At 49.3% G+C, this 13066-nt stretch overlaps 1 protein-coding gene across 43 annotated transcripts in view; it reads left to right on the top strand.

The window, feature by feature from the left end:
• Positions 1–4505: 4505 nt before the first annotated feature.
• The window catches only part of PCSK9 (proprotein convertase subtilisin/kexin type 9), a 29139-nt gene continuing 20578 nt past the window's right edge, over positions 4506–13066 (top strand). For 37 of the 43 annotated variants that reach the window (XR_013414813.1, XM_077995563.1, XM_077995650.1 and 34 more), the window contains exons 1-2: positions 4506–8805; positions 12596–12787. Coding sequence is in view for 42 of the 43 variants with exons in the window: in XM_077995563.1 (XP_077851689.1) it covers positions 8242–8805; positions 12596–12787 (756 nt within the window). In the remaining variant the exon portion in view is untranslated. 43 annotated transcript variants of the gene reach the window in all.

The raw sequence follows: 13066 nt of genomic DNA, 5'->3' as shown, positions 1-13066 counted from the left end.
CCAGTCTCAGGTATGTCTTTATCAGCAGCATGAAAACGGACTAATACAGTTAATAGGTACTGAGAGTGGGGTGTTGCTTAAAAGTTACCTGAAAATGTGGAAGTGACTTTGGAGTTGGGTAACAGGCAGAATTTGGAACAGTTTGGAGGGCTCAGAAGAAGACAGGAAAATGTGGAAAAGTTTGGAACTTTCTAGAGACTTGTTGAATGGCTTTGACAAAAATACTCATAGTGATATGAACAATAAGGTCCAGGCTGAGGGGGTCTCAGATGGAGACGAGGAACTTGTTGGGAACTTGAGCCAAGGTGACTGTTGTTACGTTTTAACACAGAGACTGGCAACATTTTGCCCCTGCCCTAAAGATTTGTGGAAATTTGAATTTGAGAGAGATGATTTAGGGTATCTGGTAAAAGAAATTTCTAAGCAGCAAAGCATTCAAGAGGTGACTTGGGTACTGTTAAAAACATTCTGTTTTAAATGGGAAGCAGAGCATAAAAGTTCAGAAAATTTGCAGCCTGATGTTGCAGTAGAAAAGAAAAATCCATTTTTTGAGGAGAAATTCAAGCCAGCTGCAGAAATTTGCATAAGTAGCAAGGAGCCTAATGTTAATCCCCAAAACCATGGAGAAAATGTCTCCAGGCCATGTCAGGGACCTTCACAGCAGCTCATCCCATCACAGGCCCAGAGCCCCAGGAGGAAAAAGTGGTTTTGTGGGCCAGGCCCAGGGTTCCTGTGCTGTGTGCAGCCCAGTGACTTGGTGCTCTGTGTCCCAGCCGCTCCAGGCATGGGTGAAAGGGGCCAACATACAGCTTGGGCTGTGGCTTCAGCGGTGGAAACCCCAAGACTAGGCAACTTCTGTGTGGTGTTGAGCCTGCAGGTGTACAGAAGTCAAGAATTGAGGTTTGGGAACCTCTGCCTAGATTTCAGAAGATGTGTGGAAATGCCTTGATGTCCAGGCAGAAGTTTGCTTTGTGGTGGGGTGCTCATGGAGAACCTCTGCTAGGACAGTGCAGAAGGGAAATGTGGGGGTTGGAGCCCCCACACAGATTTCCTACTGGCGCATCGCCTAGTGGAGCTGTGAGTAGAGGGCCACCGTCCTCCAGACTCCAGAGTGGCAGATCCACTGACAGCTTGCACTGTTCTCCTGGAAAAGCTGCAGACACTCAATGCCAGCCCATGAAAGCGGCTGGGAGGGAGGCTGTACCCTGCGAAGTCACAGGAGCAGAGCTGCCCAAGACCATGGGAACCCCCCTCTTGCACCAGCGTGACCTGAATATGAAACCTGGAGTCAAAGGAGATCATTTTGGAGCTTTAAAATTTGACTGCACCGTTGGATTTTGGACTTACATGGGGCCTGTAGCCCCTTTGTTTTGGCCAGTTTCTCCCATTTGGAATGGCTGTATTTACCAATACCTGTACCACTATTGTATCTAGGAAGTAACTAGCTTGCTTTTGATTTTACAGGCTCATAGGCAGAAGGGACTTGCCTTGCCTCAGATGAGACTTTGGACTGTGGACTTTTGGGTCAATGCTGAAATGAGTTAAAACTTTGGGGGACTGTTGGGAAGGCATGACTGGTTTTGAAATGTGAGGACAGGAGATTTGGAGGGGCCAGGGGCAGAATGATATGGTTTGACTGTGTTACCATTCAACTCTCAGCTTGAATTGTATCTCCCAGAATTCCCACATGTTGTGGGAGGGACCCAGGGGGAGGTAATTGAATCATGGGGGCTGGTCTTTCCAATGCTGTTCTTGTGATAGTGAATAAGTCTCACTTAATGGACTTATCAGGGGTTTCTGCTTTTGTATCCTTTTTATTTTCTCTTGCTGCTGCCATGTAAGAAGTGCTTTTTGCCTCCCGCCATGAGTCTGAGGCCTGCCCAGTCATGTGGAGCTGTAAGTCCAATTAAACCTCTTTTTCTTCCCAGTCTTGGGTATGTCTTTATCAGCAGCATGAAAACGAACTAATATACCCTCCTCTGCTTAAAACTTGCCCTTAGCTCTCCACCTTCCCGGAGAAAAGCCAGAGTCCCCAGAATGGTTGGCGAGCTCCCCCAGGTCTGCCCCCACACCAGCCTCCAGCTCAGCTCTTCCTTGCCGGCTCCCTCCCATCTCTGGGCTGTTCCAGTCTGGGGTGACACTTCTCCACTGTGTCCACGGCCCATCCTCTCAGCTCCTTTCCTCCAGTGTCTTCTTTGCACACTGCCCTGTTTTAAAGTGCAGGTCTCCCACCCTCTTCTCTTTTCCTTTTCCTTCATGGTACTCATCACCATCTCACACACTGCATGTTTGATTTGTCGTCTGCTCTGCTCTACTAGAGGGAGGGCTGCACAGGGGCAGGGATTGTGTGGATCTTGTTCACTGCCATACCCAGCATCTAGAACAGTACCTGGTACATAGTAGGTGCTCAGTAATTAACTCAGTCATTAAACATACACGTCAGGCTCTAGCCTGGTGCTAGGGATGCCAAGGATGACCTGACTCAGGTTCCCTGCTTATACTGAGTTCACTCAGTATAAGTGGGGGAGACAGATGCATTCCCTCACAGGTTTGCAGGCAGCCCTTTGTATCTGTCACTTTCCAATGTAGCCCTTATTGTACATGGGAGGAAATGCTCTGAAGTAGAGAGCTGCAGCCCCGTCTCCCCGACCTCAGGAGGGAGAGCACTGGGCTCCAACCCTTGCCCTCTTGGGCTATGGGAAACAGCTGGAAAGGGAGTCTAAGTCCACTCTGACCCATAGCTGTGTGATGTGCACAAAATACTCTCCCTCTCTGGCTCTCAATTTTCTTGTCTGTTAAACAGAGATGATAGTCTAAACAGGGATGATAGTCCCACAGGGCTGGGGTGAATGAGACAGGAAGGGTGAAAATGCTTTGTGGACAAAGAGGAGGAGTTCTAAGTGCTACAGGAGAGGCGTCATGTTTATTTTACAATGTTATGTCTTTTTTGGTTTTTTTTTTTTGTTGAGGTGGAGTCTCACTCTGTTGCCCAGCTGAAGTGCAGTGGTGCAATCTCAACTCACTGCAACCTCCGCCTCCCGGGTTCAAGCAATTCCCCTGCCCCAGCCTCCCTAGTAGCTGGGACTACAGGCACTCACCACCATGCCTGGCTAATTTTTGTATTTTAGTAGAGATGGGGTTTCACCATGTTGGCCAGGCTGGTCTCGAACTCCTGACCTCAAGTGATCCATCTGCCTCGGACTCCCAAAGTGCTGGGATTACAGGCCTGAGCTACCGCACCCAGCCTATTTTACAATTTTAAACATGATAGAACTGTAGAACGCAGACATCAAGACTCTCTTATAATTCCATTTGGGGTCTGTACCTTAAATCTTGTGTTGTTTATGCAGAGACAAACGTTATATAAACATATGTAACCACTTTATTGAAATGGGGTCATAATATGCTGTTTAAAAGTTATTGATGTTGGACATCTTTCCATGCCAATATATAAACATCTATTTATTTATTTCTTTTTACCAGCGGCCAAATATCCCACCATATGAACAGACTAAAATCTGTCCCTCCATTGATGGATGTTTGGATTGCTGAACCACTGGAAGAAATTCAATAGGCGCAAACAGGTGTAATATATGACACCCCGGCAGATCAAAGTGAGAGTTTTATTAGAGGAGACAGTAAAGCTATGACGGGGGGAGAGCTAAGTGAATCAACATGTTGCAGTCGGAGCCCAGACTCATACCACCCCAAGAGGCAGGAGGCAGTGCAGCCAGAAGGGCACTGAGGAGCTGTGGCCACAGCTCCCTGTGGCTCCCAGCAGTGGGACCAGATGCAAACTTTCCACCCTACCACATGTCTGGGCTTCCTATATCTTGTTCAGTCTTTACTGAGTCAGAGGCTGTTTTGAGAGCTGGGCACACACATTTTACAGCAGAATTTCTTACGGATAAGCGTGCTGCTGTCCTGGACCCTTTGTCCATCCTGGGCCATTAGGCCAGCTCCAGCCTCATTCTTGAATGGTGGGTGAACATCGCTGGGGTCCTTGCTAGATTATATTAGGGCTGCCACACACTTTAGTTGCTCTCTGTTTTGCACAATGATTTCTATATCATTAGTACCTCTTTGTCCACTTGCCTAATTATTTCCTTAGGATAAATTCCTAAGAAATCAAATAGCTAGGTCAGTATATAACACATTTTCATAGTTTGCTTCTGACTAGAGATATTAAAGGTACAAAAACAGCCAGAATTAGATGCATAGCCACAAGAGAGCTTTGTTACTAAGACGTCATTTCTAATCAGGGAGAAAAAATGAGTTATGGAGTAAATGGCATTGGAACAATAGGCTAGCCATCTGGAGAAAATAACCTCACTCCTTATACAAAAGTAAATCCCAGTGGAAGCCAAGATATTAAAAAACTTTTAAAAAATGAGGACAATTTTTATATGATCTTGATAAGGGGGAGGCCTTTCTAAGCACAGTACAAAATCAAGAAGTCATTAAATAAAAGGCTGATAAGTTTGACTCCATGAAAATTAAAATTTTTATGGAAAAATACAATAAAGTCAAAAATCAATCAAACTGGAAAATAGATCTATAACATACATAAGAGGCAGCAGGCTAATTTTGGTATTATACACAAAAAGCTATTATGAATCAACAAACAAAAGATCCACAGCCAAAATGAAAAAATGAAGAGACAGTTCAAAGATAAACAAATGTAGATAATTTTTTAACTTAAGGAATGGTCAAAATATTTGGCAACTCTGTGTTGACCTGGGTGTGACCGTGAGTGGTAGTTGCCAGTGGTATTCACAAATTACCCTTTCTCCTCCTTCTGGGCACTTGGTATGATTGTAGGTTCCTACATTTGACCTTAGGTGTGGTCATGTGTCTTGCTTAGGAGGAGGAAAGGTGAGCGGAAGTGGTGTGGGTCACTTTTGGGCGGAAGCTGCATGGAGTCACCTCGTTGCTTTCCGTCAGCCTCAGTGTTCAGCAATGTTCTGGATGATGGTTGCTTTATCAGTCTGGTTCCGGGGTGAGGGTAATAAAGTAGTGAAGCAAAGTCCTTGATGGACATGTGGGGTGAGAGAGAAATAAACCTTTGACATTTCAAGCCCCTGAGATATGGGGCGTGCACATGCTGGAAGCAGGACCTAGCCCATTCTGATGGATTCCTCCCGCCCTGCTTGTGGGAAGACATCATCAATGTGTAGCATTCTTGTGCCCTTTATCTCGAAATTCCACTTCCAGGAATTTATGAAACAGATACTCTCACATATGCAAAGAGATACTCACATGTGAAATGGATACTGTCACATGTGCCAAGAGCTATGGATAAGGATAGACATAGCAACTTGGACTGTAATAGCAAAAGACAGAAACAACCAACAGAAACACCAATCAATAGGAAATTGGCTAAAGACAGTGTGAAACATACATAGAATGAAATAATCTGCAACCAGAAAAATAAGGCAGTAGATATAGGTTCACCAGTGTAGTTTTTATTCCAAGATTAGGGCTAGGTTAAGACGTTAGATTAAGTTGTCCCTCTCTACCCCACCAATATAAATAAAAAGTTAAAAGTAAATCAAAAACTACTTTTACAGTTTTAAAAAGTGGGTTGAAGAGCCCATCCAAATAGTTTTATAAAAGTAGACTATCTCCGAAAAGATACCCAATAAATAGGTATATCAGTTTCCTGGGGCTGTTATAACAAGGTACTACAAATTTGCTGGCTTCAAATAACAAAAACATATTGTCTTGCAGTTATGGAAGCCAGAAGTCTGGAATGAAGGGTTGCAGGATTGTGCCCTCTCTGAAGGCTCTAGGGGAGGAACATTCCTTACTTCCTCCAGCTCCTGCGGGCTCCTGGCATTCCTTGACGTATGTTGGCACAGCTGTAATGGGCGCCTCCATCGTTACGTAGGTGTTTCTGTGTCTCAAGTATCTCTCCCCTTTCTCTTCTGATATCAGTCATTGGATTTAGGGCCCACCCTAAAACCGAGTCTCCTCATGAGATCCTTAGGTCAATTACATCTGCAAAGATCTCATTTCCAAATAAGGTCACATTCAAAAGTACCAGGGGCTAGTCTTGGACTGTTCTTTTTGGGGGATACCATTCAGCCCACTACCGTGGGTAACAGTGGTTTCCCCTGGGAAGGTGGGGGTTCAGGAGCGGGAGGAAGATGAACTTTTCACTGTATATTCTTTCAAGCTATTCACATTTAAAAATTTTTCATGTAAATTTTAAAAAACTGAACATCCACACAAAAAGATGCCCCCTCCCTTGCAGAAAAGAGTATGTCTATTCAAAGTGTTGAAATGTACACTAGCACCAATGGCGGCTGCAGGCTCCAAGTTTCGGAGGCTGGAGAAGGTAGCCAGGGAGCATAAAAGTGAGTTCTGTCTACTCATTCAGTCTGTGAGGGGGAGGCAATGGCTGGAAGAGCATTTTGAGGGAGAGTAAAAGCGGCATTTTTAGAGGGGGAAGCCTTGAGGATGCTTGTGGGGTGAGGGGAAAGAATAACACAGGAAGAGGGATTTAGGGATAAGAAGAGGAGAGGAGATAGTGGAGGCAGATGATCCCTGCGGAGGCCAGATTGGGGCAGGGGAGTGTCAGCTGAGTACAAGAGGATGGTCCCCTCTGCCCTGAAGGAGGAAGGCAGGAGGGGAGAAGGAAGGGTATTGACCCAGAAAGCACTTGTAGTGGAGGGGAGGCCCCAGAAGAGGTTTCTGACTTACCCTGATTGCTGGTACCTCTCAAGGGAGCCAGCTGGTTATTTGCTGGCCAGGGTGTGAGGGACGCATTTGAGAAGAGGGAGGAGGTGACACAACTCCTTCAGGCAACTTATGGGAGGGGTAATTGGTGAGGGATGAAAGCCCTGCCAAGTGGCAGGAGGCCCAGCTGGAGCTGCCCCTCAAAGAGTGCAGTGGAGGATGTGGGATGAGAAGTGACTGCCCCTCTGGTTCCATCTGTCACAGAGCCCAGGGTGCTTCCTTCCTCCCCAACCTCCCTCAGAACACACCCACTGCACGCTGGACAGCGGCCCCCTTCCTGGGCCTGGGGACATCCGTGTCCCTCTGTGCACAGGCTTCATCATCCTCTGGGTGCACAGTAACAACCCCTGGTAGGTGAGAGGCCAAGGTCCCAAAGAGCAGCAGCAGGGAAAGTTAGCTCCCATCCATTCTTTCTCTAGGAGGAGGCCTTTGATGAGGAAGCTGCCAAAAGCACATTGCAAATACAATTCCAGTTACAGGCAACAGGAAGGAAAACCACCTCTGTCAGCAAACAATGAGCTCCCACTCTGTGCTGCGATGGTGGCTCAATGCGGATAGCTCTGACCTTACCTCATGGAGTCACTGTCAACCCACTGGTTGCACAGTCTTTGTGCCCTGGCTCTCTGGAGTGAGGTCTTTGCAAACAAAGTGGGAAATGCAGCAACTTTGGACTCCAGCACCTAGATTCCGAGCAGGTCATTTCACTCAGAATATGCTGTGCATCTGCAATGACGGATCATAAAGCCGCCTTTGTTTCTTCCCAGTATTGACAGCCCTTCCAGAAAGAGCAAGCCTCATGGCATGCCACATGTACAATCTGAGGCCAGGAGCTCTCTTTCCCCTTTTCATCCTCCTGCCTAGTACACAATAGGTGTTTACTGGATGCTTGTCCAGTTGAGTTCTTGAACATGGTGTGTAAAAGGAATCTTTGCAAATTGAATCTTCTGGAACGCTGAGCTTGTGCCTACCATAGAATTCTGAATGTACCTATATGACATCTTTGCAAACTTAAAACCTGAATCTTTGCAGTATAAATCCCGTGAAACGCATGGAGGCTGGGCATCAAAAGCAAGCAGTATCTTCAAGGAACAGCTAGTCGGTAAGGTCAGTGTGCAGGGTGCATAAAGAGCAGAGGCCGGCGGGGGTCCAAGATAAGTTTAGAAGGTTGCCAGGTTAAGGTCGGTGGAAAGAATTCGGTGGGCAGGGAGGAGTCCATAGTAGGATTGATTCAGAAGTCTCACTGGTCAGCAGGTGACAAGGTGGACCCAGGAAACACTGAAAAGGTGGGCTGGGCAGAACTCGGAGTCTGGCATCCCACGCAGGGTGAGAGGCGGGAGAGGAGGTGCCTCTAGAGCGCCGACCCGCCTTCCAGCCCAGTTAGAATTTGGGAGTTTTTTCTTCCCTCTGCACGTAATCTGACGCTGTTTGGGGAGGGCGAGGCCGAAACCTGATCCTCCAGTCCGGGGGTTCCGTTAATGTTTAATCAGATAGGATCGTCCGATGGGGCTCTGGTGGCGTGATCTGCGGGCCCCAGGCGTCAAGCACCCACACCCTAGAAGGTTTCCGCAGCGGCGTCGAGGCGCTCGTGGTTGCAGGAGGGCGCCGCCGCTCAGTTCAGGGTCCGAGCCTGGAGGAGTGAGCCAGGCAGTGAGACTGTCTCAGGCGGGCCGGGACGTGTCGTTGCAGCGGCGGCTCCCAGCTCCCAGCCAGGATTCCGCGCGCCCCTTCGCGCGCCCTGAGCCTGAACTCCAGCTCCTGCACAGTCCTCCCCACCGTAAGGCTCAAGGCGCCGCCCGCGTGGACCGTGCACGGCCTCTAGGTCTCCTCATCAGGACGGCAACCTCTCCCCTGGCCCTGATGGGTACCGTCAGCTCCAGGCGGTCCTGGTGGCCTCTGCCGCTGCCACTGCTGCTGCTCCTGCTCCTGGGTCCCGCTGGCGCCCGTGCGCAGGAGGACGAGGACGGCGACTACGAGGAGCTGGTGCTAGCGTTGCGTTCCGAGGAGGACGGCCTGGCCGACGCACCCGAGCACGGAGCCACAGCCACCTTCCACCGCTGCGCCAAGGTGCGGGCGGAGGGGTGGCAGGCCTGGGGGAACCCGCAGCCGGGACGGTGCGATGCTGTTTCCTCTCGGGTCTCAGTTTCCCCCCATTTAAGAGAGGAAGTGGGGTGCAGGTCTCCGAGGGCTCTTCGCTTGGCACGATCTTGGGGACTGCAGGCAAGGCGGCGTGGGAGGACGGGTCGTGGGGAGCGCGGTGGAGAGCGGGGACGGCCGGCCTTTCGGGGACTTGCGGGGGCGTGCGGCTGCGCTATTCAGTGGGAAGGCTCGCGGGGTTGGGAGACTGCCAGGCTGAGGGAGGGCGGGCAGAGCACTGCCAGGGTCTCCTGCCCAGATTTCAGACTTTCCGCCTCGCCGCGGCACAGGTGGGTGAAGAAGTGAATGCCTGGAAAGCACTGGGAACGCACCAGACACAGAGGAAGTGGGCTTGCCATTATAGTGGGTTCCGATTCGGTTTGGGAAATATGGGCAGCGGAGGATGGAGGGCCTGGAGAGAAGGCCCTACCTGAGACAGGAGCGGGGTGGGAAGGACTGCAGATGCTGGGAGCGCGAGGCAATTTCTTTACGACACAGAACTTATGCTGTAGTATTCCATCTGTTTCAATTGAAGAAAAGAACCAGCTGAAGGGGCAGGGGAGAAGGGGCGGAGTTATTCTCGAGGCCCATTGGTGTCCTTTAGGACTCAGGCAGGGAAGGGCCCTTGGTGCTCTGGAGCCGGCGGTGGCGCGCCTGGTACTGGGACCCCGCAGTTGAGCCCGGCGCCTCAGCCCACCTGGCTGTCTGCCGACCGACCGAGGGTGAGGCGAGTTTGCTCAACGACTCTGCCAGCATCTGGCCCTCAGGCTGTGGGAAGCTTCTTCCCGGGGCGGGGTCACTAGTTTTTTTCTAAGTATTATCAGCCCAGGACTTGGCTGAGGTTCTGTGTCCCCCAGCTTGGAGTCAGATCTGGGGTTGAATGATGGCTTCCTCTCACTAGCTGTGGTGCTTGACAAGCCACTTATCCTTGAGCCTCCATTGCCTACTCTTTAAAAAGGAAGTGACAATCCTCCCTAAGGGCTCAGTGGCAGCAGATGGGGAGATGAAGGGAAAGTTCTGTTGACCATGAGTGACCTCACTCATGCAAGCCCAGGGAGGGATCACTTGCAGTTTTGCCCCTGTCTGCAGCGTGACCTGTTGGTGACATTGTCTTTGCTCCAAACTACAGCTCCTGGGGCAGAGGGGAAAATTCTGCCACTCACAGCTGCCTGCCCCGTCTGAGTGTTCTGGGTGGCAGGATGGCAGGTCCTTACTCAGCTCAGTATAGTCCTCTTCCTTGTTCCCTGAGCCTTTGACTTTCTAGAGGGATGTTGTGGGGTTGTGGCCAGGATAAGAAAAGGCACTTCAAGTTACCACTGCTCCAAAACGACTGTTCTGGAAATAGTGAGTACCCCATCCTGAGAGGTGAGTAAGCAGAGGCTGTATGACCACCTGAACCAAGCCCTTGAGGATGTTTCTTCTCTGGTGGAAATTTGGAACAGGAGCCTCCTCACGTTTATTTATTCATTCATTCAATGGATATTCTGTGGGAGTCGAATTTAGAATTAAAATATTTTTTGGCAAGCAGAAAAGAATTTTTAGACCAATCCTTTTGTTTTAGTCATGAGAAACTGAGGCTCAGAGAGAGGAGGTCACCCCAGGTGCATTAGAACTGGGTTTCCAGAACTCACATTCCACTGCACAGAGTACTCTCCCAATTCATTCGATCTTTATTTAGCGGAAGGCATTTTTAGATGAATCTTTGAAGCATTAGTAGGAGTTCAGCGATGACGATGTCAGGAGAATTTTATTCTAGGATTAGGAGGTACCGTGAACAAAGGCACAGAGCTGGGAAAACCAGAGGTGGAGGATAAGGAGCACATGTCCACAGTTCTTTTTCTTTTTTTGAGATGGAGTTTTGCTCTTGTTGCCCAGGCTGGGGTGCAATGGTGCAGTCTCAGCTCACTGCAACCTCCACCTCCCAGGTTCAAGTGATTCTCCTGCCTCAGCCTCCCAAGAAGCTGGGATTACAGGCGCCTGCCACCACACCCGGCTAATTTTTGTATTTTTAGTAGAGACGGGGTTTCACCATGCTGGTCAGGCTGGTCTTGAACTCCTGACCTCCTCAGATCCACTGATTTGTCCGCCTTGGTCTCCCAAAGTGCTGGAATTACAGTTGTGAGCCACTGCGCCCAGGCTCCACAGTTCTTTATCCACCTTCTGAAATGTAAAATGTTCTGAAAACCAAAAGGTTTTTCTGTGATTTATTTGATGGTAGCATCTGACGTGAACTGACATGAGATTATTTTTAATCTAGTTGTGTGAATATGTGTATTCATGTATTTTGCTGCATAGATTACATATGCAGCTCCAGATTCCTCCAAGCAGGCTCTCTGATTGCCCACTACTGTCTTTCTAAAATCCAAACAAGTTCTGAGGTTCAAAACCGATTTGGCCCTAAGGCTTTGGGTAAAGGGGGTGAACTCTGTTCTACTCTGACTGGAGTCCCAGATGCGTATATACAGAGATGTGGGTGGTGAGGCTGCAAAGGTAGGTTGAGGTAGGGGCCAAGGAGGAGCATGGAGTTTGGACTTGATCCATGAGGCTGTGGGGAGCCAGTGAAGGTTCTTGAGCAGGTGTGTCTGCCTGAGAGCAGCTGGAGCAGATGAGAGCTAAAACCAAACAAATCACCTGCAGATCGTGGCTGCTATAGTTTGTCCCCTCCAAATCTCATGTGGAAATGTGGTCCCCGGTGTTGGAAGTGGGGCCTAATGGGAGGTGTTTGGGTCGTGGGGGAGGAACCCCCATGAAAGGCTTGGTGCCATCCTTGTGATAATGACTAGATTCTCCCTCTATGATTTCCCTTGAAGGCTGGTTATTAAAAAGAGCTTGGTACCTCCCTCTCTTCTCTCTTGCTTCTTCTCTTGCCATGTGATAGATCTCTGCACATGTAGGCTCCCCTTCACCTTCTGCCATCAGGGGAAGCAGCTTAAGGCCCTCACCAGAAGCAGATGCTGGTGCCATGCTTCTTGGAGAGCTTGCAGAGCCATGAGCTGAATAAATCCCTTTTCCTTATAAATTACCCACCTTCAGGTATTCCTTTATATAGCAACACAAAAGGACTAAGACAGTGGCCCTGACTCTTCTCTCTCTTTAAGAAGTGTTGTCTTTGCTCACTTAGTCATCCCTTCCGCCTGCATTTGTAGAGCATCTGGATGGGAGATTTCTACAACCGTCACTCTTGACCTTCCCAGCAGGCCTGTGTCATACGTACTATGGTCTCCACAATACAGCGGAGATATCTGAGGCCCAGAGAGGTTGAGTGACTTGCTCATGGCCACACAACCAGTAAATATTAGAGCTGGAATTCAGGTCCACGGTTTCCTGGCTCCAAAGCCATGAGTTTTTCCCTCAGTTTATTCTGATTGGGGCAGGGGGGAGGAGGTGGCCTTTGGGCAGCGCCGCCACGGGTAACCAGGCCCATAGAGAGCTGGCTGCAGGTACAGAGGAAAACCTCTTGTCGAGTGCGGCCCATGGTTCCCATTTTTGCCTGACTGGCACATTTGAAAGTGTTATATAACTATGTGAATAATAATCGTTGGCCTATATGCGTTTTTTAATTTGCTTTTGGGTCCGCATTTGGTAACTTCTTTATCACTTACTACACTCTGTTGTGCCTCTTTTGTTGTAATTCTAATTTGTAAGTAGGGGTGAGATAAAGTACACATAGGGTTTGCTGGGTTTCTTCCACGTCATCATGTTCCTCCTTGCACGGGGCCAGGATCCGTGGAGGCTGCCCGGCACCTACGTGGTGGTGCTGAAGGAGGAGACCCACCGCTCGCAGTCAGAGCGCACTGCCCGCCGCCTGCAGGCCCAAGCTGCCCGCCGGGGATACCTCACCAAGATCCTGCATGTCTTCCATCACCTTCTTCCTGGCTTCCTGGTGAAGATGAGTGGCGACCTGCTGGAGCTGGTGAGCCACCCTTTCTGGGAATGGCACTTCCTGATAGGGCTGGGCCACTGCATATACACTGGGGACTGTGCTCAGTAGGCCTATTGCTGAAAATCAGAAGGGGACAGCAAGTATGTATTGAGCACTTATTGGGTACCAAGCACAGTAACCACTGGCTTTCTGTATGGAATTCCCTTTAAGCCTGGCCATGCCCCAGTGGTATGTCCATCTTCATTTGAAAGTTCAGAGGGGACCACACAGACAGCTAGGGGTAGGACCTGGATCAAACTCAGTGGTCTG

The sequence above is a fragment of the Macaca mulatta genome, chromosome 1, assembly GCF_049350105.2.
Source record: "Macaca mulatta isolate MMU2019108-1 chromosome 1, T2T-MMU8v2.0, whole genome shotgun sequence".
Taxonomy (NCBI): Eukaryota; Metazoa; Chordata; class Mammalia; order Primates; family Cercopithecidae; genus Macaca; species Macaca mulatta.
The sequence above is the reverse complement of the archived record's forward strand: the minus strand, read 5'-3'. Positions and strand labels throughout refer to the sequence as shown.